Below are 24,897 nucleotides of genomic sequence, written 5' to 3'. Positions count from 1 at the left end.
GAGGGAGCTTGAACAAGACAAACTTGAGAGCGCCCTTCTAGCCTCAGCCATTCTGTAATTCTGTGAAGACTTCAGAGGGGTGGACCAGTTATGTGCAGCTGAGGGGGAAGAGAGGAGTCAGCTCACCCTCTTGGTGATCATGAGCTGTTACATTGGCTTACCTGAGTGACTCCTTGAATCTATATCTCCTAAAATTATCTGTCATTGTCAGAACCACAAGGAAAAATTACTAGTTCTAATTATTTGCTTATTTTCTTTCCTAGCCTGTACCTGTTCAAACTGGGTCTTGCCCCCCAGATTCAGGATTTATATGGGAAGGTGGACTTCACAGGTAAAAAAAAAAAAAAAAAAGTGCTAAAAGTGCTGATATATGTGCTGCCTTTATTTCATACTCTGCTAGACATTGTATAGATCAATTAAAGGATTGTTACTGTTGATATCCTAAATGCAACTTAAATTTAAAATTAATGACTGTGAGGAGTTCTAGTAATTTAAGAAAAAGGTTTGATTTGTGTGCTTCTGAGCCAGGCTGTTAATAGCTATTGGTTCGCTCACTGTTACTTTCGCAAATAGCAGCCCCTTAACTTTTTTGCCACTGTTGTAGGATGCTTAAACCTTGCCTCCATCCCCTTGGGAGAGGTTTCAGTTTGGAACTTGGTAAATGGTTCTGACCTCCCTTGACAGTTCAAAGTAGAGGTGCCATCAGCTGAAGAAGAGTTTGCTAGCTGATCTGCTGCGGGAGATTCCAGCACAAAGTCTCATGTCCACATGCCTCCTCAAGGTTTCAGTTCCTTGATTTTTGCAAAAGTGTCAAATTCTATGTTTTGCATTAGTGACGTTCCTGCCTGAGGGTGCGCATCTGATTTAAAAGGTGTATAAACTTTCTTTTCCTGCAAAACAGTTGTTGATTGTAGCTATGAAATGCTAAACTATCAACTCTTTTTCAGTTGTGTGGTATTTAGCAACAGCCTGTCTCAGTATCCTCCATTCACTTTTCTCACCATAGTCTCTCTGTGGGGAAAAAAGAATGCCAAAATACTGCCTGTGCATTTTCCTGACCTGTTGGCAGCCGTAGTTGAGGCACCTCAGAACGATGGAGTCTGTTTTCAGCTCCTCATGAGAGTTGCGCATTGTTTTCTAGTGAGAAAGACTACAGAATATTCCCATATGAGTTTCTGGGAGAAACGTAGATTTTAGGAAAGTGAGCAAAATGTCTGTCAGTTTTAATTGATTTTGTTTCTCTTACTGAGTTATAGTCAAAGTATTATTTAAACAGTGATTGTAATTTATTGTAGTTATCATAATTTTTTTTGTAGCAGCAGTTGGTATAGCAGCACTGATTCCTAATGTGTTTAAGCCTGCATAACACTGTTTTTATGTATGTTTCAGAGGAGGAAATCAGTAATATGAGGCTTGAACTGGAAAAGTATGGTATTCAGATGCCTGCCTTCAGCAAGATTGGAGGAATTCTTGCAAATGAACTTTCTGTGGATGAAGCAGCATGTAAGGAAAAATGGGAGTTTCGTTTTATGTGATTATTCAAATCAACAGATTAGATTTTTTTTTTTTTAAAGTGTTGGTTTTAATGCCCCCTGTGGTAAGACAGTACGGTCTTTCTGATAAGCCTTTTTGAAGACTGGGAAGAGGGTTTTCTTCTTTCCCTTGTCTCTTTTTTTTTTTTTCCTCCTTTCTGGAACATGATGGTTTGACTAGCTAGAGTATTGTACTAGGAAGTAGGCTGCCATTTTTTGTCAAGAACACAAAGCCATGATGGAATGAGAGGTACTTTGATAATTCTTTTGCTTTCCAGTTAATTTCCAGATAATTGTTCTGCTGTTTGCAGTTAAATTTTTTCTCAGTTTTTAACAGAGCTGTTGTGTTTGGGACTAACTGGCAGACTGTGACTTGTTTTTTCAGTACATGCTGCTGTCATTGCCATTAATGAAGCGATCGACCATCAGGTTCCAGCTGACACTCTTATGGCAATGAAGAACCCTAATGCCATGCTAATAAATCTTGATGATCAACTGGAATCCACTTACCAAGACATACTCTACAGAGCAAAGCAAGACAAGATGGAGAATGCTAAAAATAGGGTAGATCAATTCTTCTTTAAAACCATCTGTTTGCATGCATTGCAATTTTGTATTGCAGTGTAAACTGTGCAGAATTCACAGAACGTGTGTTACAGTCCTGTATGTTACAGTGTTAGGTGGATTTACTCCTGGTGGTAATCTAATATGTTCCCCAGTAACCTGCTTCCTATTGTAGAAGACAGGCAGCAGTTAGCTGTGTTGCTCTGTTTAGCTGTCTGAAATACGGGCCGCATAGATACAGAATTCATATCAGCCTTTATGTGTTGGGAATGCTACCCCTCTATTTTCACACAATATAGATACATTTTCCTAACAATGAAATGATGATCAAAACTGACTGATGCTCTCAGAAGGGCTCAATGTTGTTTTGGAATGCTGTACATCAAATGCCTAGCTATGTGTACTGCTTTCTACGTTCTGGAGCTCTACTGTGTGTTCATATAGAGCCATTATGTTGAAATAAGGTGTTTCTAGGCTGTTTGTATCAGAGTGTGTTTCTAGGCTGTCTGTATCAGTGTGTGAGTATACTTATTTTATGTGTATAGGACTTCTTTTTGCATGCGTAGAGGTAGCCTATCTATGACCTGTCACAGCTCTATATAGATACACAGTTACTCTCCCTGACCTTTTCAATGAAAAGATCTATGAGGGAAAAGGAAACTGTAGAAACACTGATTAGTTTTTATTTCATCTTCAGATTGCCTCAGAAAATTCAGAGAGAGAGAGAGATGTGTATGAAGAACTTCTGACTCAAGCTGAGATTCAGGGAAACATCAATAAAGTGAACAGTAGGTATCATGCTAAAGTAATAGTCTTAATTAAAAGAGTACTTAAAAACAACAGCTGTGCTCCTCCTCACGTTCTGTAATTCTAACAAAAGTGGAAGGCAGCTCCCCTGTTTTTGTAGGGTTTTTTGGTGGTGGGTTGGGGGTTTTTTTGTGGGTTTTTTGGGGTTGTTTGTGTGTGGGTTTTTTTGCTCATTATTAGTACATGGTTGTAAGCTGAATTCATTTTGACTTCTGTTGCCCTTCCTTTAGGAAATGGGTTGTCCATGTTGCTGGCCCTCCCCAGTTCTTCATCTTGAGTAATGCATGCTATTTCCAACCTTCAGCCCCCTTTTCAAGTACTACTTTGCAATTGACTTTGGAAGTCTTCCATTCGGATTACACACCTAACTTGCTATCCATCAGATCTAAGAGTATTTCTTTCTGAGCAGTAGGTTATATAGACCATGGGACTTCCTCATTTAATGTTTCTCTCAAAACTCTGCTTTACTCTTGCTAGCACATGCAGCCATATCGAAGATTGACCTAGCTTTGGAACGAGGAGACCCATTAGCACTGTATGAAGCTTTGGCAACACCAGCCCTGGGACTCCGAGGGTTGCTACGAGAAAACTGTGACTGGTATTTCAAGCAGTTTTTGAGTGATAGGCAACAGAAACAGGAGGTACGGAAAAGTCTCATTACCCTGATTCATGAGGTTTTCCTCTGCGCTCCCCTTTCACCATACCGCTGTGTACTAATCACTTGCTATATACTTGCATTACAGTTTAGTGTTGGTTTGAAAAAGTTAAGAGACAGAAGCATACAATAAGCATATTTATAATTTAGTTTACATCTCTGCATATGAAAGGCCAGTATAATGCTTGTGTGTATGTATATATAATTGAAATACTTTGACCAAACCTTAAAATACTAACTCGTGTGTGTGTGTACGGAACAGTTATGTTATAGGTGCATCTTTGCTCTCATTTTACTATTGTCAGTGCCCAAACAACGTGGATATTTGTGTTTTATAAATACCTATCACATAAGCATATACTACTTTCACTGTGGAGAATCCCACCGTACACCATTTATAGACATGGCGTTTAGTGGCAGACTTGGCAGTGTTAGGTTTACGGTTGGAGTCGATCTTAAGGGTCTTTTCCAACCTAAATGATTCTATGATCGTATAACTAAGGTTAACCTTAGTTTCTCATTTCAAGCCAACTCTTCAGTGGATTTTATGTGCAGGCTGCTTATGTGTGCTGCTTATAAAATGCACAGAATAGTTTCTAAAACCAACATTGTCTCAATTATCACAATGTCATGTATGTTAATAGGGGAAAATATGCTGATACAAAGATTGTTATTACTATTGCATCTCTTTAATGAATGATTTTTTTTTTTTTTTAAAGCTGCAGCAAGGTAGACAAGTAAGATATTGCCTGCATTTGGATCCAGGAAAAATGCAGACAAGTCAGTTATACAGTTACAACAAACTAGATCTTGGGCACTGTGGTAGATGCATAGGTGCTTGTATGTCATAGGTAGAAAATGCAATAACATGACCCAACAGTGCCTGCTGGAAGACCTGTTGAGGAGGAGGAAATGAGGTGGCTTTTGCACTGTAGGGAGTGTAGAAAGACCTAGAAAAGTTCAGACCGCATAATTACCGTAAGAGGCTGAAGAAACATATTTGTTCTTAGGTCCTTTGAACCACAGTTTGGAGTAGGAGTAGTATATGACAAGCAGTCAGAGAGCTGAATCTATAGTAAGGCCTGGCAGTTTAAATTGAGGTCCTGAATAAATGTCAGGTTTGAATTTATTTTTGGAGAGGGTAGCTATGCATTATCACAAGGCTTTTAAATCTTACTGCTGTTAAATCATCAGGTACTGGAGCAGACCTCATTGATAGTATAAGTCTTAAATTGCCAGAGCGGACAGGTGGGAAACAAACACTCAGTGTCAGACACCAAGTAATCATATGTAGTTCACTGTTGTAAGCCACTGCTTAGCTGAGTATTGTATCATTCAGCATATTTAGTGACAGCAGTTAAAGGCATGAGAACAAATCAGAGTGCGTTCTCAGTGCTGACAAACCTGAAGTGAGCCTCAGAATGCTGTTCACACCGCTTTGCTCACAAAACTGCCCTTTTAGTTTTCTGTTAAGTCAGCAAACGTCAAGCTTCTGGGCTGACCTTTCTTACGCAGTTTGCTACAGAATGAAGGTGGTGATCAAACCCCATACCACGTTTGTTCCCAAATTGTCGGAGGTATCTGGCCTAATCTTTCATAGGAATCAACAGGGCAGGGTGATGATGTCTCCAAGTGAGGAAGTGGTTGGCTGGGTTGGCAAAGGGTGTAGAGCGATGTGGGTGAGAGACACCCCGAAATCAACAAGACAGGGCTGAAGGGGACCTACCTCTAGCATCTGTCCAGAAGCGACGAGGGCAGTGTCGTAAGGGAATCTCTCACCCTTTTCCTGGGAAGTCAACGTGACCGGGTGCCTCTCTGAAGTGCCTGTATGCTAATGCATGCGGCGTGGGGAATGAACAGGAGGCATTAGAGGTGCGGTGTCAGAGCTGTGATACCACTGGGATCCCAGAGATGTGGTGGGACAGCTACCAGAACTGGAGTGCTGCCGTGGATTGGATACAGGCCTGTTAGGAAGGACAGGCCAGGGTGGCGATGAGGGGAAGTAGTCCTTTGTGTGAGAGAGCAGCTGGAATGTGTGGTGCTCTGCCTTGAGACGTATGATGAACCAGTTGAGAGCTTATGGGTTAGCAGGCAGACCAATGTGTACAACATTGTGGTGGGTATCTGCTGCAGACTGCCTGATCGGGCAGAAGTAGTAGATGAGGCCTTCTTCAGACAGGTGGAAGATGCCTTTTGTTCACAGGCCTCGGTCCTCCTGGGGGACTCAAACTGCCTGATCTGCTGTAAGGGCAACGCAGCAGGGTGCTAGCAATCGGGACATTTCTGGAGTGTACCGGTGATAACTTCTTGGCATATGTAACTGAGGAGTTGATGAGGGAAGGTCCTTTGTTGGACCCCAATACAGACAAGGAAGAAGTGGTTGGAGATGGGAAGGTCAGGGGCAGCCTTGGGTGCAGTGACTATGAGATGGTGTGATGACAGAGTCGAGGATCCTGAGAGGAGGGAACTAGGTAAAAAGTGGGATCACAGCCCTGGCCTTCAAGAGAGCCTAAAGACCTGTTCGCAGATCTGTTTGGAAGAATCCCGTGGACTGCGGTCCTGGAAGAGAGCTCCAGGAGAGCTCGCTGACTTTTCACGAATCACCTCCTCCAAGCTTGAGAAGGGCCTGTCCTAGTGAGCAGAAAGTCAAGCAAAAGTGGCAGGAGGCCTTCATGGATGAACCAAAGAACTTCCCACAAAGCTCAAGCAGAAAAAGGAAGCATACAGGAGGTGGATGGAAGCAGGGTCAGGTGACTCAGGAGGAATATAGAGATGGTGTTGGAGCATGTAGGGTGGGGTTAAGAAAGCCTAAGCCCAACTGGACATAAATCTGAAGGGCAGCAAGAATGACTTCTACATAGATATATTGGCAGCAAAAGGAAGACTAGGGAAAATTTGGGACTGCTGCTGAATGGGGCAGGGGAACAGATGACAGGGAACACGAAGGCTGTGGTACTAAGTACCTTTCCTTGCCTCTTACTTTACTGGTAAGATTTTTCCCTTGGGAGTCCCAGGCCTCTGAGACCAGTGGGAAAGTATAGAACAAGGAAGACTTACCCCTCGGTAGAGGAGGATCAAATTAGGGACCATTTAAACAACTTGGACGAGGGAGCTGGTAGGCTGCATTTGTGAGTGCTGAGGGAGCTGGCCTGTGTGACCGTGAGGCCACTCTAGGCAGTCTCTAAATGTTAAGGGAGATCAGGGGAGGTTCCTGGGGACTTAAAGGTCTTTTCCAACCTATACGATTCTATGATTCTGTGACTAGAGAGTGAATGTCACTCCTATCTTGAAGAAGGTCAGGAAGGAGAATCTAGGGAATTATAGGTCTGTCAGTCTCGCCTCAGTCTCTGGGAGGATGATGGAGCAAATAATCCTGGAAACAGTTACCAAATACACGAAGGACAGGAAAGTGGTTAGGAGTGGTCGGTGTTGATTTTTGAAGGGGAAATCATGCTTGAGCAGTCTAACAGCCTTCTACAATGAGATCACTGGCTTGGCAGATGAGAGGAAAGCAATGGATGTTTATCTTGACTTCAGCAAGGCTTTTGACACTGTATCCCATAATATCCTCAGACAAACTGCTGAGGCATGGGCTAAGTAAGTGGACAGCAAGGTAGACTGAAAACTAGCTGAACTGCCAGGCTCAAAGGGTTGTCATCAGCAGCACGATGTCCAGCTGGAGGCCTGTCACTAGTGGTGTACCCCAAGGATTGGTGCTGGGGCCAGTACTATTTAATGTCCTCACTAATGACCTGTAAAATGGGACAGACTGTACTCTTTGTAAGTTTGCAGATAATACAAAACAGGGAGGACCAGGCAATACACCAGATGGTTGTGCTGCTATTCAGAGGGGCCGGAACAGGCTGAAGAAATAGGCGGTTAAGAATCTGATGAAGTTCAGCAAAGACAAATGCTAAGCCCTATACCTGGGGGAGGAATAACCTCATGCAGAAGTACAGACTGGGGATAGAGTGGCCGTAAAGCAGCTTTGCAAGGAAGGATATGGGGTCCCAGTGGATGATGACTTGACCAAGAGCCAGGATTATACCCTTGTGGCAGAGGAAGCCAGCAGTGTCCTGGGATGCACTGGGAAGAAAGTTGTCAGCAAGCTGAAGGAGGTGATCCTTCCCCCTCTACTCGATGCTGGTGAAGACCACAGCTGGAGTACTGCACCCAGTTCTGAGGCTCCACAGGACAAGAGACATGGACATACTGCAGCAAGTCTAGTGAGGGTTGAGAAACCAATTAAGGGCTCGGAGCATCTGACATAATGGGAGAGGCTGAGAAAGCTGGGAGTACTCAGCCTTGGGAAAAGAAGGCTCTCAAATAACTGATGAGAGGGAATAAAGAAGGCTGAGCCAGATGCTTCTCAGTGGTGCACAGTGATGGTATAAAATGCAATGGGCACAAGGTGAAATTCAGCAAATTCTATTTAAGCATAAGAAAAAACTTTTTTTACTGAGGGTGATCAAACACTGGAACAAGTTGACCAGAGAGCTTGTAGAGTCTCTATCCTCGGACATACTCAAAGCTCAACTGAACACAGTTAGAGTCACAGAATGGTTGAGGCTAGAAAGGATCTCTTGAGTTAGCTTGTCTTGTCCAACCTGCTTGCTCAAGCAGGGCCCCCTCGGTCACCCTCACAGAAAATAAAGTGCTTCCCGATGTTCAGACGGACACTCCTGTGGTTCGGTTTGTGCCAGTTGCCTCTTGTCCTGTCCACAGAAAAGAGCCTGACTTCATCGTCTTTGCACCCTCCCTTCAGATAGCTGCACACATTGCTGAGATTCCCCCTGAGCCTTCTCTTCTCTAGGCTGAGCAGTCCCAGCTCTCTCAGCCTTTCCTCATAGGAGAGATGCTCTAGTCCATTAATCATTTTAGTGACCCTTCCTTCAACTCTCTCCAGTACGCCTGTGTGTCTCTTGTGCTGGGGAGCCCAGAACTGGACACAGTACTGCAGGTGTGGCCTCACCAGTGCTGAGTAGAGGGGAAGGATCACCTCCTTCGTCCTGGCTGGCAACGCTCCTCCTAATGCAGCCTACAGTACCATTAGCCCTCTTTGCTGCCAGGGCACTTTGCTTGCTATGTTCAACTTGGTGTCCGCCAGGACCCTCAGGTCCTTTTCTGCAGAGGTCCTGGACAACCTTCTCTAGAGCAGGGTTTTGGACTAGGCTATTTCCAGAGATTCCTTCTACCATCATCTGTTCTGTGATTCTGTCACTGTAAGCAGTCTCGCTTAGAACTCGTGCCTTTCTGGGGCTGAAGAAACTCTCTGCCTTAAAGTTTCTGGGCCTCAGTTGTAGTACCTAACTAGGAAGCAGCTTTCAAACAGGGTCCCTATCCTTTTGTTGTCAGACTTTAGTGCAGCTCGTTCAACTCCTCAACTGCTATATAATTTATTATGGAGCAGGACTGAATCCAGTTGCAATGGGAGCTGTCCAGCTGTGTGACTGTACCTGTCTCCTTGTGACCTGATACATTCTCCCGCTTTGGACAGTCTCTGCATAGGGCTCATTAGGACCTACATTTCTACTAACTTGACGTGTCCTCTTCCCTGAACTCCCTCAAAATCTTACCTGCATCGATATACGTTGAGATATGCCTATATATATATAGGTATATAATACCTGTCTCTTGTAGACTGTTACAGCTTTTCTGCTGGGAGTGCAGCTTATTTGTGTTCGGAAGGATCCCTCAATCTGAAAGGCATACAGCAGTAATTCAGAGCCGCTATTGATTCTTTATTTATTTATTTTGGTGTTCTTTTTTTGGTGTGATACAGGATTTGTTTGGTTGATAGCTAAACAATGTTCCTTAGACAACAATTCCTTACAGGGAATGTGCTGTTTTGGGATACTTTTTCCATCAGCCGGTGTACTGCTATAGCTTGTGAGCATTCCTTACCTGGGATTCTGCATGTATGGTGAAGCTGAAGGATGTGTGTATTGCTGTTACGCCCTTCGGCGGGGGTACGAGGACTTCTACAGCACAGACTTAGCCCCGCAGCTGTTGCTCTTTGGAAGATTTGTCACTTATCTCTGAAGAAAGATCTTCGCAAGCTATGTTTCTTGGGACCTACAATTAAGATAGAAGAGGAAAAGTGGGGGCTTTTTAAAAAGGTCCTACCAAGCTTTGGTGTGGCAGAAACTCTCCATAGTTGGCCAAAGATATGTCTAGGGATGAAATAGGTCTGGGAAGATTTTTACCAAGTTTTTTAGTAGCCACAAAAACCAAGTTCAGCTGTTTTCTAAACTGCAAAGTCAGATTGCACATTCTTCCACAATGTAATTGAAAGGTCTTGTTACATAAATGTGGTCTGTTGGTGCTTTTGGAGAATTATCATCTTTGTGTGTACTATACGAAGGGTCGTGACCTGTATGGCTACTACCCAAGTTATTCAAGCCCTCCTGCTCCCCAGTCACTCAGTCTCATTTTCCGTTTGTATTCATGTGGTCCCGTATAATCCGAGAAGCATGTATGTATAAGCCAAAACTGCATGTTGTCCATTTTTGATGTTCTGCTAACTCTTTCATTGCTCAGAGGTAAAATGGAACATTAATTTAATGTGTTGCTTCATGGAAAACTACACAAGTACTAATATCACTCCAGCACGCAGCTCATGTAACAGGGAGTCTTTTCCTACAAAATTGTCCTCTGTCTTAAATGTTTTATGATTTTGGAAGCTGGGTCTTGCCTTTAATTGCTGTGTTCATGGGACTGCACTTCTAATACTATAAAAGGGATCAGGTTGTACACATACGGTCTTTCAGCATATGAACAGAGAATGTGGTGAGTAATTTCTGTCTTCCTCACGTATGTGGCATTCTTTGTTTGCAGAAGCTATGTGGCATTAGAGTGTTTCAAGGAAAAGTCGGTGTTTTTTCTTTTTATTGAGCTATTTGAAGTGAATAAACTAACATCATTTCACCTCTCGGTTTGTTTTTTTTTTTTTTTCTCAGGCTGGCCTTACAGGTCCTCTGCAGAAGGAAGAGTTGCAGTTGGGAGTGGATGCTGCTAACAGGGCAGCACAACAGTATCAGCAAAGTAAGAATCAGCAGAAATTATTGCAGCAAAGTCACCATGGATGTGATCAAAAGGATGAGACAGCACAATATTTGGGTCTATGTGGGGATACGTGATGTCTCTCTCAAACTGTTATGAATGTTCTTTAAGTACTTCACGGCTGTTAAGAACGTTAAAGAGACATGGTGCCCTGATTATTTGTAGTGTCTTTTATCCAGCTCTTACAATACTGCTGGAGATAACAGCATATAATTTGAAATATTAAGAAACATGGAACTTTTGCATCCATCTTAAATAACCTCTTTTTCTAGAGTGCTAGTATGAGCTTTTGTGCTAGGGATCTGTGAAGGAAATCTGGATTGCTCTGTGAGGTGTGAAAGCTAGGTTATCTGCTGACCATTGACATAAGTCTTACTTGGTTTGAGCTACAGAACCTTTACCTGTTTTTAAATATCAGGTAGCAAATAAAATGCAGATCACGATGGCTGATTGTTTTTTTGGTTGATGCTTGTGACACCATGCAGAGCTCTTTTCTGGAGGAGAATGTTCCATTCTGGCTGTGCAGGAGCAATTAGTTCAATTTGTAATAGGTAGAAAGGAGACTACTAGAGATCTGGGGAGAGAGGGTTTAGAATACAAGAGGAAAATAGTGAATGCCTAATAACTAGGAGGCTACCTTTGAAGTACCTTACTTGTTCAGCATGGAGCTCGGCATTTATTTACCTACTTCTGCTATTTTTAGAGTTAGCCAACGTGTACCCACTATAGAGTGCCTGTTACTGCCTTGAGCAGGATAGACGCAGACAGGAAGAAAAGGTTGTTACTACTCAACCATCCAAAAATTTGCAATTATGAGGCTTCTTACTATCAGAAGACTGAAATGGTGAAACAATCCTTTGATAAGAAGGCAAAAAGCTGAACTGGTTTTAAACATGAGCTTTATTTTAAAGAGGGCATTATATATTTTACTTGTCTTCAGTAATGGAAGACTAACTGGGGAAGTATGGATCAGAAAGCTTCACTCATTTCCTGCAGCTAAGGGAATTATTATTTTTCTTGTTAGGTATCTGATTATTGAGTAGAATAAAAGTGCCCTTATTACTGGGGACTCAACTGTCTGCCTTCCTCATTCTTTATGCTACCTCTTTGAACTTCTAGGGCTGGCAGCAGTAGCCAAAATTAATTCTGCAATTCGAGTGGGTGATGCTGAGAAGACTGTGGCAGAAATGATGAATCCAGAGGCCCAGTTACCAGAGGTTTATGCATTTGCTGCAGATCTTTACCAAAGGGAGCTGGCCACCTTGCAGCAACAGAGCCCTGAAGTAAGTACCACGTTCTCTCTTATTTCTGGAGGTTGGTATGGATCACGGGGCCTACCTTGTCTGTTTCGTTAAATGCATTCTCTGGAACAAACCTGTCTTGAGTCTTCGTAGAACTGCTTTGGTGTTCAGTCTGTTCTGATGTGAAGTCTAATCCCCAAATCTTGAGCTACTTGGCCCTGTAAGAGTCTACTTTAATCTCTTACTTGGTGTTCTAGCTTTGTTAATGTACTCATCTTTCTACTTCTATGTCATAAACATTGTCCCTTTGCTTTGTTATATGTCTGTTCTGACAGCTACTCCATTCTGTGTTCTGTGTGCAGCAATAGTTTGTAAAGAGCGAGTGGAATTAATTTGTTGTCCTCTTTGTATGCAGGGTAACCTCACCCATCCAGAATTATCTGTTGCTGTAGAGATGCTGTCTTCTGTGGCCCTGATTAATAGGGCTTTGGATTCAGGGGATGTGAATACAGTATGGAAACAACTGAGCAGTCCTGTCACAGGGCTTACAAACATTGAGGATGAGAACTCTCAGAGGTGGATATTTCAAGGAACCATGTTTGTCCTTGATGTGGCTTATATTCTGTGACTTCTTGAATAATTTTTTCCCCTCTTACACTTTACATTCTTTCTACTTTATTTATTACAGTATTGATTTAATCTCCATTGGCTCTGGCATCTTGTTTTTCCGATTACTGTTTCTTACTGGTTTGATTTCTGTGCTGTGTCTCAATGCTTTCTCATGGATTTCATATTAAAGCCATGTTGTGGTACCATTAGGTTGTCACTAATACTATGCCAGCTCACCCCCCGTGTTCTTTGCCCTGGACCCTCATTCAGTGTTTTAGTGCTTTTGTTGATTATTTCACATTTGGGCTGACCATCCTCTTTCTCTTCTTCCCCCTTTTTGTATTTGTTCCAGTTTCGACCCTCACGTTACCTCTTCTACTTTGTGTACAATTCTCACGCTGTGTTATGTGTTCCCTGGCCAACTTGTTGCGATGTGATGTTTGTTGGTTTTGGTTTTTGTTCTTTGACAGATATATCGATGATTTGATGAAGCTGAAAGCTCAAACACGTGCAGAAGGAAATGAATTTATCACGTGGAATGATATCCAGTCATGTGTTGATCGTGTGAACATAGTTGTGCATGAAGAACATGAAAGTAAGTTTTTTCTGCTCGATTCATGCTAGACTGATCCTAGCTCATAAGGAGTGCTAAAGTTAGGTTTGTGTCAATACAAAAAGTTATTCATTGACTTGTAGTTGTGTCATACATTAGATATCTAGGAAATCTTAGTTGTGAGCAAGACTTCATGGTCTGTAATATAAAAGGCTTGATAGTAGCACTGTTGATGGAGAGATCAGGCAGTCAGGAGTGTTTGTGATATTGAAATCAGTATCTCCAAACAGTTTATTAATCCTTCCAATGCAAATTTCAACCCGTTTTGGATAACAAAATGCGTTGTCTGCTGTCAGTGTCTAGGATTAGTCTAGAATCTTTTCTAATTTTGCTTCGATCCCTCAAATTTAACAAAAACGAGTATTACCAAAATCTCTGAGTTGATTGTAGCCCAGTCTTGGAGTACTCCATCCTCCCTCCTAATTTGCTGCGTTCAGTAGAAGTTACTTTTCTTGAAGTCTTGTTCTGTCTTTGGCTGCAATCTCTGCCCTCTTCAGGTTTTCCTCTTCTCCCTTTTAGTCCTTCTTTTGAATGTGCTTTGGCCTTTTTACCTTTCCAGTATCTAGTGCAAGTTCAACAGACTCGGTCCAGGGTCCCCCTCTTACTCTTTATCTGTGGGTAATCTGACCTGCAAATGCAAGATAAGCTGCCCATCTTTGTGTTGATGACTCTCAGATGTAATGATCTGTCAGATGCATTTCTACAGTGGATGAGGAGCTTGAATGAACAACAGAGATGAGTTTATTTCCAGGTCTTATTCTCAGTCCTTTAACTCCTGTCTGTATTAACACTACTTCCAAATTACAGCTTCTTTGAAGATCAGTAGTGCACATATTGCATCAAAGAAACAGGCTTCTGCAGTTACTTTGATTCAGCGATAAATCAACAGAGATGCCCAAAAAAGTTTATTCTGAAATGCTGTCTGTTCAACAGTTATGTATTCAAATGTTTTCGCTTAAAACATTTGATACAGATTTTTCAAAGAACATTTCATTATCTCATCCATTTGATGCCACTCAGATTCTGAGTTCCAGATATTGGGACCCAAGTCTCAAATTAGAGTTGAAATGGAAAGTGCTGATCTTTTATAAGAGGTTAATTGCTTTGTTTACAGTTAGTTCCATCAGGAAATTAGAAGCTTTCATTTTCTGTTTTAACACTACGTATGACCACTAGTTCTTAAAACCAGTATCTATAAAAGCTGAAATGACTGATAACTGACCTTCTGACCAGTGGAAGAAGAATATGGCTGCACAGCTGTTGCCTTTTAATACGAAATATTGGTAAAGTGCAAAAAAAAATCGCTGATGGGAAAATATGCAAAAACCCATAGAAGTTACAAGTGTATGCAGCAAGTGCGAGTACCAAAACTTAAATTCTCATGAAGGAAAAAACTCCTGATGCAAGCTGAGAAATGTGAATGGGTGTTAACCTAACTTTTGTGCTTCTTCTAGTTCTGCATTTTTTTTCATTTCTATTTTTTAGTAGTGTTTATGTTAATAAGTGCCTTTTAGCAGTGATAAAAGACTGGTGTTGAGTGTAATGATGAAAACTTCAGCAAACCAGAAAATTGGAGTAATTCTGCTTTCTCTAAGACAGTATTAGTTGACTTAAAATCCAGAGTGGAGATAGAGGAGTCTTTGAAAATAGCACAATTAAGCAAACTTATTCTTAGCCGGATCCTTGTGAGGTTCTGTATCAGGTGGTTTTAATTTTCTATTAATTTTTTTTCGGTTTCATTAAGGGACCATAATTTTTGGTTATGACCGGTACTGAAAACCTCCTGCATATGCAAGTAGCGTGACATTTACTTTCAAGCCATCTTTGTAATATTTAGCTCAAAGCCTTGTATCATGAGAGGAGAGAGATTTGTCACAAATGTGGAGGTGATGATAAACTTTCTTGTACACTGAGACAAACAGGTGTCTTCTGCCACTTCTTGCTGCATAGTTGGTGAGTTGCGTTTTCACCTTGAAAAGACTTTATACTCTAGAGAGGGTTAAGTTTTAATTTAAGAGCATGCTATCTTGATTAACTTGTTTCCTGGATCTCCAAATAGACACTGGGTTTCCTGTTTGGGTCACATGAGCAGACTTGTTGAAGCCACCGAAACACAGACCCGCACCGATGCATGTGCACACCAAGATGCTAGTTTCATAGTCTCTTTTCTGTGTAAGAGGTCACAGCAGAAGTCTAAAAAGGTCATGTAGTCCCAGCACCCTGTTTCTTATAACACTCCTCATCCTGTAAAAAAAGGTGAAGAAAATCCTGTAATGAGATAAGCTCTTCTCGCAGGGAACTTCTTACTTCTTTGGTCTGCTTCATGTATGCCCTTATGTAAGGATACTTTTTATCTCCTATCTATGAATAAGTTAAATTAGTCTGAGAAGGTCCTCAAGGCATACGAGCATATATTTTCATTTCCACTATCCTTGTAAATAGTTTCAAATTAAAAAATGCTTTCTAATGAGGAGCTGTAACATATTGCTGTTCCGTGGAGTGGTCTTGTCATGCCCGTATTAGCAAACTAATCGGAGAGAATTACTGCTTACATTCTGTGCCCTTTCCTAAGTCAAACAGTTATATCTGCTTTTTGACAGAAACCATGCCATCATTTTAGTGATCCTGGTTCTTGCAGTATCCTCAACATGTATTTTTCCCTAATCTCTATTCCATCCAAATACCACCTCTTCCCTGAGACGTTCTGTTTTTCATATAAACTTTTGTTTTGTGATTCTCTTTCTTGTGTAGAAGAAGAAGTCACAATCTTCGAATACGTTAACCAAAGTTGGAAATCCCCACACTGAGCTCCTTACTTTCTTTTGTCTAAAAGATCTCTTTGTTCTGCACTGATCAAACCGTGATTTGAACTGATCCTTCTGTAAGCAGGGAATTGAATCAGATGACTTCTAGGGTCCATCTCAACCGAAGTTATTTTGTGATTCGTAGGAGATAGTTGCTGTAGGTAGGGCATGTATGATGTAGACTCTGTTCACGCTTAGCTAAATAAAAGATACTTATTTTTGTTTATTTTTTATTTAGCTGAATGGTAAATTTTACTGTACTTGAATAGCATCCATGTCTCTGATAATACAGCTAATACTACATATGTTTAATAAAAGAGTTTTCTAAAATACGAAGTTACTGTATTTTTAAATGGCATTCCATGGAAGTCTTTAGCTTCATGTGAAGATTTCTTTCTAGAGAAGCCAGAACCTTGGAAAACTGTAACCTATGAACTATGGCCATTTGGGCTTTGATAATTTTCTTTTAGTGGCTCTGAGCTGGATGTCTGAGGACTCAATTCTGTCCCTGCATGTGGTCTCTCTGAGTGATGATTTTTTTTTTTTTAATTGCAGTGCCCAGGCATTATGAGTACTTTAAGGTGGAGAAATAGTCTTGCTTTCTGTACTAGTAAATAATATTGTCCATTAAAAATATTGCAGTTGTCAGCCGATACCTGGTTTAGGAAGGAATAACTGCACTTTTCTTCTGAAGTAATGCTTATGATTATTGTTGACCAAAAATGGAACTTTGTATTTCTTCCCCTACGCCTTCCTCCCTAGGGATTTTGGCAATTGGTCTTATCAATGAAGCCCTGGATGAAGGGGACACCAAAAAGACTATTCAAGCCTTACAGATTCCTGCAGCAAAATTGGAGGGCGTAGCCCCAAAGGTAGCACAGCATTACCAGGATACACTACTTCGAGCCAAGAGAGAGAAAGCACAGGTGAGTGCAATTAAATGCACCTCTCGGAAAACCTTTATATCTGTGTAATGGGCTTATTACTGGTCCTGAAAGCCAGGAATCAAAACTGGAAGTGGAGATCTGGGCATTCTGCATACCCCATCAACTGATTCTATCCAGTCAGTTTGGATCTTTCTGTACTACAGAAGGAGGTTTGCAGCCAGACTGTATGAATCTTCAAGAACTACAGAGATGGGTATAAGGATATTAACTGTATGAGATGGCTTGCTACAGCTAATCCTGGGTCCAGAATGAGATATGTGTCTTGTTTGCGGAGAAATAATATGCCTCATCTGTTTTCGCAAGGAGACCACGTTCATTCTAGTTCTGAACTTCTGAATGCAAGTTTCCTGCAAGCTTAAGTATTTTTTTTAATGATCTTTGTTAAATGTAGTCATAGGCATAGTTATATACAGCAAAAGAAGTTTCTGAAAGTAGAAAAATCTTTTAAGTGGTAAATTAGAAAAAAGAAGTGAAGCAAAATACGTGCTGCTAACAAAATGTATACTGATGCCCATTGTTCACCTGGTGACGCTTTTATTGCTGATGATTTTTTGAGTGGTAGTTGTCTTTCGTATTAGCCAAGGACTTCTACCTACTTGTATATAGTTGCTGCTTTCACTAACTGACTAAATATGAAGGTGAAGAGGGGGAGAGGAAGAGCAAGTCTCATCTTACGGGTTTAGGAAAGAGGATGAGAGGGCGTGTGTGTGTGTACACAGCTAATTTTTGAGTAGTGTGGATGGGATACTGTTGGTTTGGTTTTTTTTTTTTGTCATCTATTTACAAAGTAGCAGCAGACTTCTCTGCTTTCAGTGGCTTTAGAGTGTTTTATTTTTATTTTTTTCTGCTGTGGAGCTCATTGCTCTAAGACCAATGCAGAATTTTGCATAGAGACCAAGGTCTGGATTGTGTTGAACACTGGGGTGGGTTTTTTTTGTTGTGTTTTTTTTTTTTAACTAAAGGTAAACCCACAGGATAGTGATAGCTGAAAACTGTATGCATTTCTGACAAAAATCATTAAGCAGCTTCCCCAAGGGCCCTGAAAGGGTTAATGTTCCTCAGGAACCCATTTTGTGCTGAAGCGTTTCCTCCTGCTGAGTCAGAATGAAATAATGAACTCTTTTTAGTGTTCGCTTAAGCTTGTGCCAGTGCCAGGCTGTGCTGGTAACTTCTCTGTTGGTGTGAAATTACCTTATTTAGGCATATGTTCAGTTTAGGGCTCCTCCTAGCAGCACGGCAGTAATTTTAGAAATTGAAAGATCGTACTATAAAGTAACATCGCGGGGAAAATAGTCACTATCTGAAGTAATCTGTTACTTACTAACTAGTCATTTCTGTACCTTGGGGCTGAGAGGGATCATAGTTCATCACAAGATGTTGTTCAGTTGCTTATTTGAATAGGGAGTGCTGTATGATGCATGTTCCTCATGCGATGAGGAGAGAGAGAGAGAAACGGTAGACCCTGTAATATGTTACAGTGTGTGTACCTTCCGGAAAGCCTGCAACAGTAAATCCGTAGAAAATGGATGGTCTCGGTAGTCTTTGGGTTGCCTTCTGCTGGTAGAGATTACAGTAGAGGAAGTTGTTTCTTTGATTATTCTCCCCCACTCTGTGGACGGGAATTTCGCTGTTGCTGGTACTCTGGTGGGACTACCTGGGCTTTCAGATGAAATCTGCCTGTGAAAGACGTGGTAGTCTCTTGAATGAAGTAGCATTAAGCCTGTCGGTTTCAGACCCACCAAAACAGTGGGAAAAATGTGGAGAGCATGTAAGGAAATGTTCACTTTCAGTCTGGCCCTAAAGCTCTTGAACACTATAAATAGTGGCCCTTTTGTGCAGTGTGATTATTATTCCATACCAGAAGTAAGTGTTTCCTGTGTTCTATTTGTACAATGAGAGTTGTCAGAGGGGTGGCGGTTGTGCCTTAGCATTTCTTTCAGTAGTTACCTACAGGAAGCAACAGTGGGTGGGGAGAAGCTACACTTGGCAACTGCTGGATCATTGTTCTTTATGTATATTTTGGGACTTGCTAAACACTTGTCTCTTTCCTCTTCTCAAATTTCTGCATGTAACATTAGTTGATTGGATTTCTTCAAATCCCAGCCAAAATACAGGATACTGTGTGATCACCGCTCCTTGAAGAGCGATCTGTTAAAGACTTAAAACGTGGCTTTGACTGTCGTGCATGTACACCCAGCCACAATACGTACGATGCTCTTTGGTTTGCTAGTTTGTACAGGCTTGTGAACTTTTGTGGGAAGGGATGAGAACAGCCTCATGTGGCATTAGTTACCCGAGAGGTTTTAGCTTCTGCACACAGACGTGCATCGGCAGCTTTTTGTTCCAAGAACTCTTTGTAGCCACATTCCGTCGAAGGACTAACTTGTGTTCCTGGAAAGTCATGTCCTCTTAGCAAGTACAGCTTTAGGACTAACCGGTACGAAGTCCTTGTCCTTGTGTTCTCTTTGCTTATTGGAGTGATTCCCATTGACAGAATTTCTTCTTCATTCTGTTTCCTGAAAAGAGTTTTTGACTGGGAGGAGGTACTGAGTCTGGTAATGCCATAGTAGTCTCTGATAGTCACAAATGCACGTGATATCCTTGTGTTGTAATCAATTAGAAAGGCTGAAATGCTTCTTATTCCTTCTGATACAGAAAAATACTATATTGGCTATTGTTGAGTACTGGTTATTTTACTTTGCAAAAATAGTGATACTTTTCTCCTCACACTGTGTATATTTTTCTCATCGTATTCTCTTCAGGACACACAGGATGAAACAGCTGTCCTTTGGCTAGATGAAATTCAGGATGGGATTCATAGGGCTAACAAGGACACAGAGGAGTCCGAGAGATGTAAGTATTGTTGCACAATATTGCTATTAATCCCCATTATCAGCCAAATACTGGTTACTTAAGGAAAGGTAGGGAGCTAGAAATGTCACGTAAATGTGGCAAAGGAAATCAAATGCGCTTGTGCTTCTGGTGTAGTAATTTTTCTTTGAAGAGTGAATGTCAGATTCTTCAAATATTAAATTTCTTATCTTTTGGGGGGATATGCCATGTTTCCAGTTTTGCGTGTGGCCATGTTACCTCATTGGGCAAATCTCTATGAAATTGATTGTCATTTGCAACTGATTTTGTGTGTCTGTGGGTGGTTAATTAGGTATGAGAATGTTCACATGCACAACTTAAATGGTGTTTTCCAGTGCGTATTACCTTTTGTTTGTGTGGCATGCTGTTGTCTTGTCTCAGTTCTATTAAGTATTTCTAGACTACCTCGCATCTTTTTCAAATACAGACAATAATACACATCAGTGATATCCACCTTTGCTCCTTAGCACGGTTTGCAGGTGGACTGGCCTGCCCATTATTACATCCCAGTCTTTATTATGATGTCTTTTCTGTCTCCAGAAACAATGAAGTAATTACTACTCTTTGCTTAACTTTTTTTTGGTGGTTGTTGGTGGGTGGGGGTGTGTGTGTGTGTGTGGTTTTGTTTGGTTGTTTTTTGGGTTTTGTTGTTGTTGTTGTTCCTGACAGAAACTTTCTCTTTAACAAAACATGAGGGTTTTTAAAGTCTTCTGATATATTCTAATAGCCTGTTCTCTGTATATGCTGTTTGTTGGGTACTGCATGCTGCAGAGAGCTTGTTTTTTATATATTTTAAAAATATGGTATTGTTCTCTTTGCACTTACTCTAAATCTTAATTTTCCGTTACGTTTAACGCTTGCACCTGTCTGCTTGTTTTGCTTGATTTGTACAGTATTAGTAAACTGATTGTTTTCTCTCTTTATAGTCAGCTTATATTTTTCTTGATTCTGTTTCTACATCTCTGGCGTGCTGATAAAATGTCTTACTTTCCACTTCCAAAGCTTCTAATTTGATGTTAGGCTGATACTTAAAGTTATCCAAAGATGCACAGTCAGTCCCTTCTGATTTTGCTTTGAATAGGCAACTGTACTGGAAACTGAAAAGTGTAATCTGAGTCTGGAATCTCTCTGGTGCCTTCTGAAACAGGTTGTCCAAAGACACTGTGCAATCTCTGTCCTTCGAGACTTTCCAAACTTGGTCAGACAAGGCCCTGAAGTTAGCCCAGCTTTGAGAATGGGATTGGACTAGATTGCCCTCCAACATCAGATCTTAATGAATATGTGCATCAGATACGTAGAGTTTCTGACACGGTTGATTCCTCTCGTCCTCGCTCTGTCGGCGCAGCAATGAGCTTGCTTTTATATTTGTGCCTTGTCCATTTGTGTTCTTTATTTGTAGATGTTTTAGAAGAGAGAAAAATCAACAGGTTCACAAAAAACTTTCTAATGAAAGAACCAATGAGTTCGTCCAACTCCATGGCCTAGTTCAGTTGGTTTTAATTACATCATTCTGTCAGTGAATTCCCTGTCAACTGCCAAAAAAAAAAAAAAAAGGTCAGGGGGAGTAGGGCAGAGCTCTACCTGTTCATCTTACTGTTTGTTCCCAGCAGTAGCAGTGCAACTTTTTCACTGTTTTCCCACCCACTGAGCGCTTTGGCAAGGCAGCAGATTGAATGTCATGGCAAGGAACATTTGGTCAAAAGCAGGATTAAAGTGTATGCCCTTAAGCCTGAATAAGATCTTCGGATACCCTTATCTATCCGTGTATGAACAGACATTTTTGCAGTCTTACCTAGTGCTGAAAATTATTGTATTTCACGTTTGCTGTGTCAGTGTGATTCCTGTGCTGTTGTGAATATGTCTGTATTCGAGTTGCAGTTTTGGAGTAGCCCTGGAATGACATGTTGTTATTTTCCTCTTCCTTTGCCCCCTGTCTTTCCCTGATCAGGTTTTTGACTTGTTTACAAACTACTCCATACTTTTTTTACTAGGGACGGATGGTACTAGTTGTTGAAAAGGCCCCTTTTGAGTTGTGACTGGCTCTGCCAGAAGAAACTGCCTTGACTAAAACGGATATCAGAGTAGAGCTAAAACATGGTGTGTTGTTGAGAAATATTGGTGGTAAATTGGCACCATACTGGGACTCGGGGCACACAAATTATGTGCTGTCAGGTGCAGTACCACATGTGGTTGGACTCTCTGTACTGAAGAGGCCTCTATACTGCAAGTTGTCTGATTTGTTTATTTATATTTTGCATTTATATACACTTAAATATTTGTGTGTATACACACACGCACACACCAACTGTAAGTGTGTCTTTGTGTTGCCTTGCTCTATTCTGTCGTTCTGTGTTTGCTGTGAGTCACCGAGCCCCTGAATGCCAAGATAACTTGCTTCCCTGTGTTATCAAAGTCTCCTTAGGAATTCTGGCCATTAACGAAGCAGTAGACCATGGTGATGTTAGCCAGACCCTGAGTGCCTTGCGTTCACCGGATGTTGGGCTATATGGAGTCACTCCAGAATGTGCTGAGACGTACCAGCGAGAGCTGTCAGAAGTCAAGAAAAGAAAAATAGCAGCAGGTGAACCTCAAGTAGCTAAGTGTTAGTGAAATGAATTCAAGACTATTGCATGTGGAATTGGAACCAGAGGTAAAAAAAGCCTCTGGAGAGAAGTCTTGTGTTACAGGTGGCAATTGTGGATGCTTTGTGAACTAAGGTTTTTTTTAAAACAAAAAGAAAAAGTGAATAGTAGAATGTTCTCCACTTGTAGAACATGTTGTGTTTAGGTAGTTCTCGTATGAGTTCATTAGGGACCTGGAAACATTCCTTCTCTTGCTTGGAGTAAGGAGCATCCGTATATGTGGATTTCCTAGTTGTAACATTGGTGTGTGGGAAAGATAAGACATTTGTCTGGTTTTGAGACTTACACTGCAGTTTCTGCTCGTAGGGGGCAATGGCAGCGAATGGGTGAAACACTGGGTGAGAGGAGGCTATCATTATTATCATAACCTGCGGACCAAAGAGGGACGATGGGATGAACCAGCGGAATTTGTGCAAAATGACACACAGCTGTCACGGGAGGAGATACAGGTAAGGTAGATAACACATGCTCTTTCTCTGAAAACTTGACGTTCCTACTGTTCCCATCCTTAATGCAGCTCTAAGAGAGAATGCTTCAATGCCATAGTCATGTTAACAAGCTTAGTAACTCATTTATTTCACTGGGCATCATCAGATTGTGTGTGTCAAAACTCCTTGGCCCATTTCAGAAAAATTCGTCCTGTCGGTAAAAGGGTACAGGACCATGGTGTTGCTGTTTATTGAAAGGCAACTTGGAAGTTTCTCATAAGCACAGTACAGAAAGCTGATGTTTCTTCCTGATTCTTCTATCTCCATTCTCTTTTTCTGGCTCTTCTTCCTACCGTAACGCTAATCCAGAGCACCATATCTGGAGTCACTGCGGCGTACAACCGAGAGCAGTTGTGGCTGGCCAATGAGAACCTGATTACAAAACTTCAGGCTTGCTGTCGAGGATATCTTGTTCGCCAGGAATTCAACTCAAGAATGAATTTTTTGAAGAAACAAGTCCCAGCAATCACTTGCATTCAGGTAACGATATCCTTTGATTATATTTGAAACCTGTACCCTGCACTTGTTTTCTATACGCAAGCTTATTAACAGTTTTTGTTCAGTTCAAACAGTTAGAGCACACAGTTGTCTTCACCTCATTTTGCAAATTATCTAAAGGCATTTCCTTCTCCCAAAGAGTTTTGGGTATGTTATTTACTTTTCCATGTCATATATAATCAATAAAGTCTTCTCAGGCAGAATTGGAGAGAGAAAAACTTACTTGAGGAAGCCTTACCTATAATTTTATTATCAGAGTCAGTGTTTTGGGAATAGGGCAATATGAAGTGTCATATGTCTTTATGGTGATAATACCATGTGATGAATTGCTACTGTGATTCCTCATGAATTGAAGAGAAACAACGTGGTTTTCAGTATTCCTGAGTAAGGTTGTTCTTCTCTTCAAATTTCTCCAGGGATTCGGAGGATTGAGGACCTGAAAGAGATGGTGGGATAATTCAGCATGAGGTTGGGCGCATTTACAGGAAAACAATGAAAAAAATCTTTCTCTGGTGTTGTAACTGGAATGTGCGCAAGTGAAATAGATGCTTTGCACCCTATTACCACTTTATTATTTGCGCAGCTTATGTGTGTTTTTCTGCCTCAGTAGCACACGCTCTGTGTGTATATTTGAAAAAAACCACCACAAAACAACCCCCAAAACCACTCCCAGCTCATTAAAAGAACGCTCTCTCCCTTTAAGTGCAGTCCAATCCCTTGCCGAGCTTCTGTTCCAAGTATCCAGTAGCAGTGAGTCTGCTCTGAAGGCTTATAATGTTACATCACTGTTGGCACCAGCAGCAGCATCTAATGCATGATCCTCATGTAGGACAGTTTCGGTCAGGTTGACTGTTCAGCTGTATCCTTGATCTCTAACTGCTTCAGAAGGCCCAGGCTCTTCATGGGGTAATTTCAGGTGTCTCGTGATTACAGTTGGTGAAATAGTTAATGCTTCACACTCTATATCTCTTGATAAGATAAACATGTCTCCCTCACATTTTACTTAGCCAAAAGGGAAGTCAGAAGCTGAGGAGCAGAAAGAAGCTCAGATATGTAATTACTTCTCTTTAATAAGAAAAGTAAAGTCAGTGTGCCTGTTTTCTGTTTTCAGTCCCAGTGGCGTGGCTACAAGCAGAGGAAGGCATATCAACTCCGTTTGGATTACCTGCGAGCACAAAAGGACCAAGTAGTGAAGGTAGTGAAGGCTCCTTGCTGACTTTTTTGGTAAATCTTTTGGGTAGTGAACTTTGTAAGAAAGGTTTTTATCTGAGTATTTTGGTTACCCTTCTATAGATTCAGTCAATGACCAGGATGTACCAAGCCAGAAGACGTTACAGAGATCGTCTGCAGTATTTCAGAAACCACGTAAGAGGCTATCTTGTTAAATTAATTCAATACCTGACTTTTGTACTCTTTCCAGAATGAGGTCAAGTGCCTTTTTTTTTAATTATTTTTTAATCCTAGATAAACGATGTTATCAAAATTCAAGCCTTTATCCGAGCAAACAAAGCGCGAGAAGACTACAAAACCCTCAGTAAGTATTGCCAAGAGGATAAAACTGATG

The 24,897-nt window shown here is 41.2% G+C and overlaps 1 protein-coding gene across 1 annotated transcript in view; it reads left to right on the top strand.

Moving 5' to 3' along the window:
• IQGAP1 (IQ motif containing GTPase activating protein 1) overlaps positions 1–24,897 on the top strand; it is a 78,428-nt gene that overhangs the window by 32,984 nt on the left and 20,547 nt on the right. The window contains exons 6-22 of the mRNA XM_072871645.1: positions 264–331; positions 1,390–1,503; positions 1,918–2,096; positions 2,794–2,884; positions 3,381–3,544; positions 10,518–10,602; positions 11,740–11,903; positions 12,277–12,437; positions 12,941–13,065; positions 16,650–16,813; positions 19,597–19,687; positions 22,119–22,286; positions 22,654–22,796; positions 23,145–23,315; positions 24,445–24,528; positions 24,627–24,698; positions 24,798–24,867. Coding sequence (XP_072727746.1) covers positions 264–331; positions 1,390–1,503; positions 1,918–2,096; positions 2,794–2,884; positions 3,381–3,544; positions 10,518–10,602; positions 11,740–11,903; positions 12,277–12,437; positions 12,941–13,065; positions 16,650–16,813; positions 19,597–19,687; positions 22,119–22,286; positions 22,654–22,796; positions 23,145–23,315; positions 24,445–24,528; positions 24,627–24,698; positions 24,798–24,867 — 2,114 coding nt within the window. The remainder of the gene's footprint in view (positions 1–263; positions 332–1,389; positions 1,504–1,917; positions 2,097–2,793; positions 2,885–3,380; positions 3,545–10,517; positions 10,603–11,739; positions 11,904–12,276; positions 12,438–12,940; positions 13,066–16,649; positions 16,814–19,596; positions 19,688–22,118; positions 22,287–22,653; positions 22,797–23,144; positions 23,316–24,444; positions 24,529–24,626; positions 24,699–24,797; positions 24,868–24,897) is intronic.

Source organism: Ciconia boyciana, chromosome 8 (genome assembly GCF_034638445.1).
Source record: "Ciconia boyciana chromosome 8, ASM3463844v1, whole genome shotgun sequence".
NCBI lineage: Eukaryota > Metazoa > Chordata > Aves > Ciconiiformes > Ciconiidae > Ciconia > Ciconia boyciana.
The sequence above is the reverse complement of the archived record's forward strand: the minus strand, read 5'-3'. Positions and strand labels throughout refer to the sequence as shown.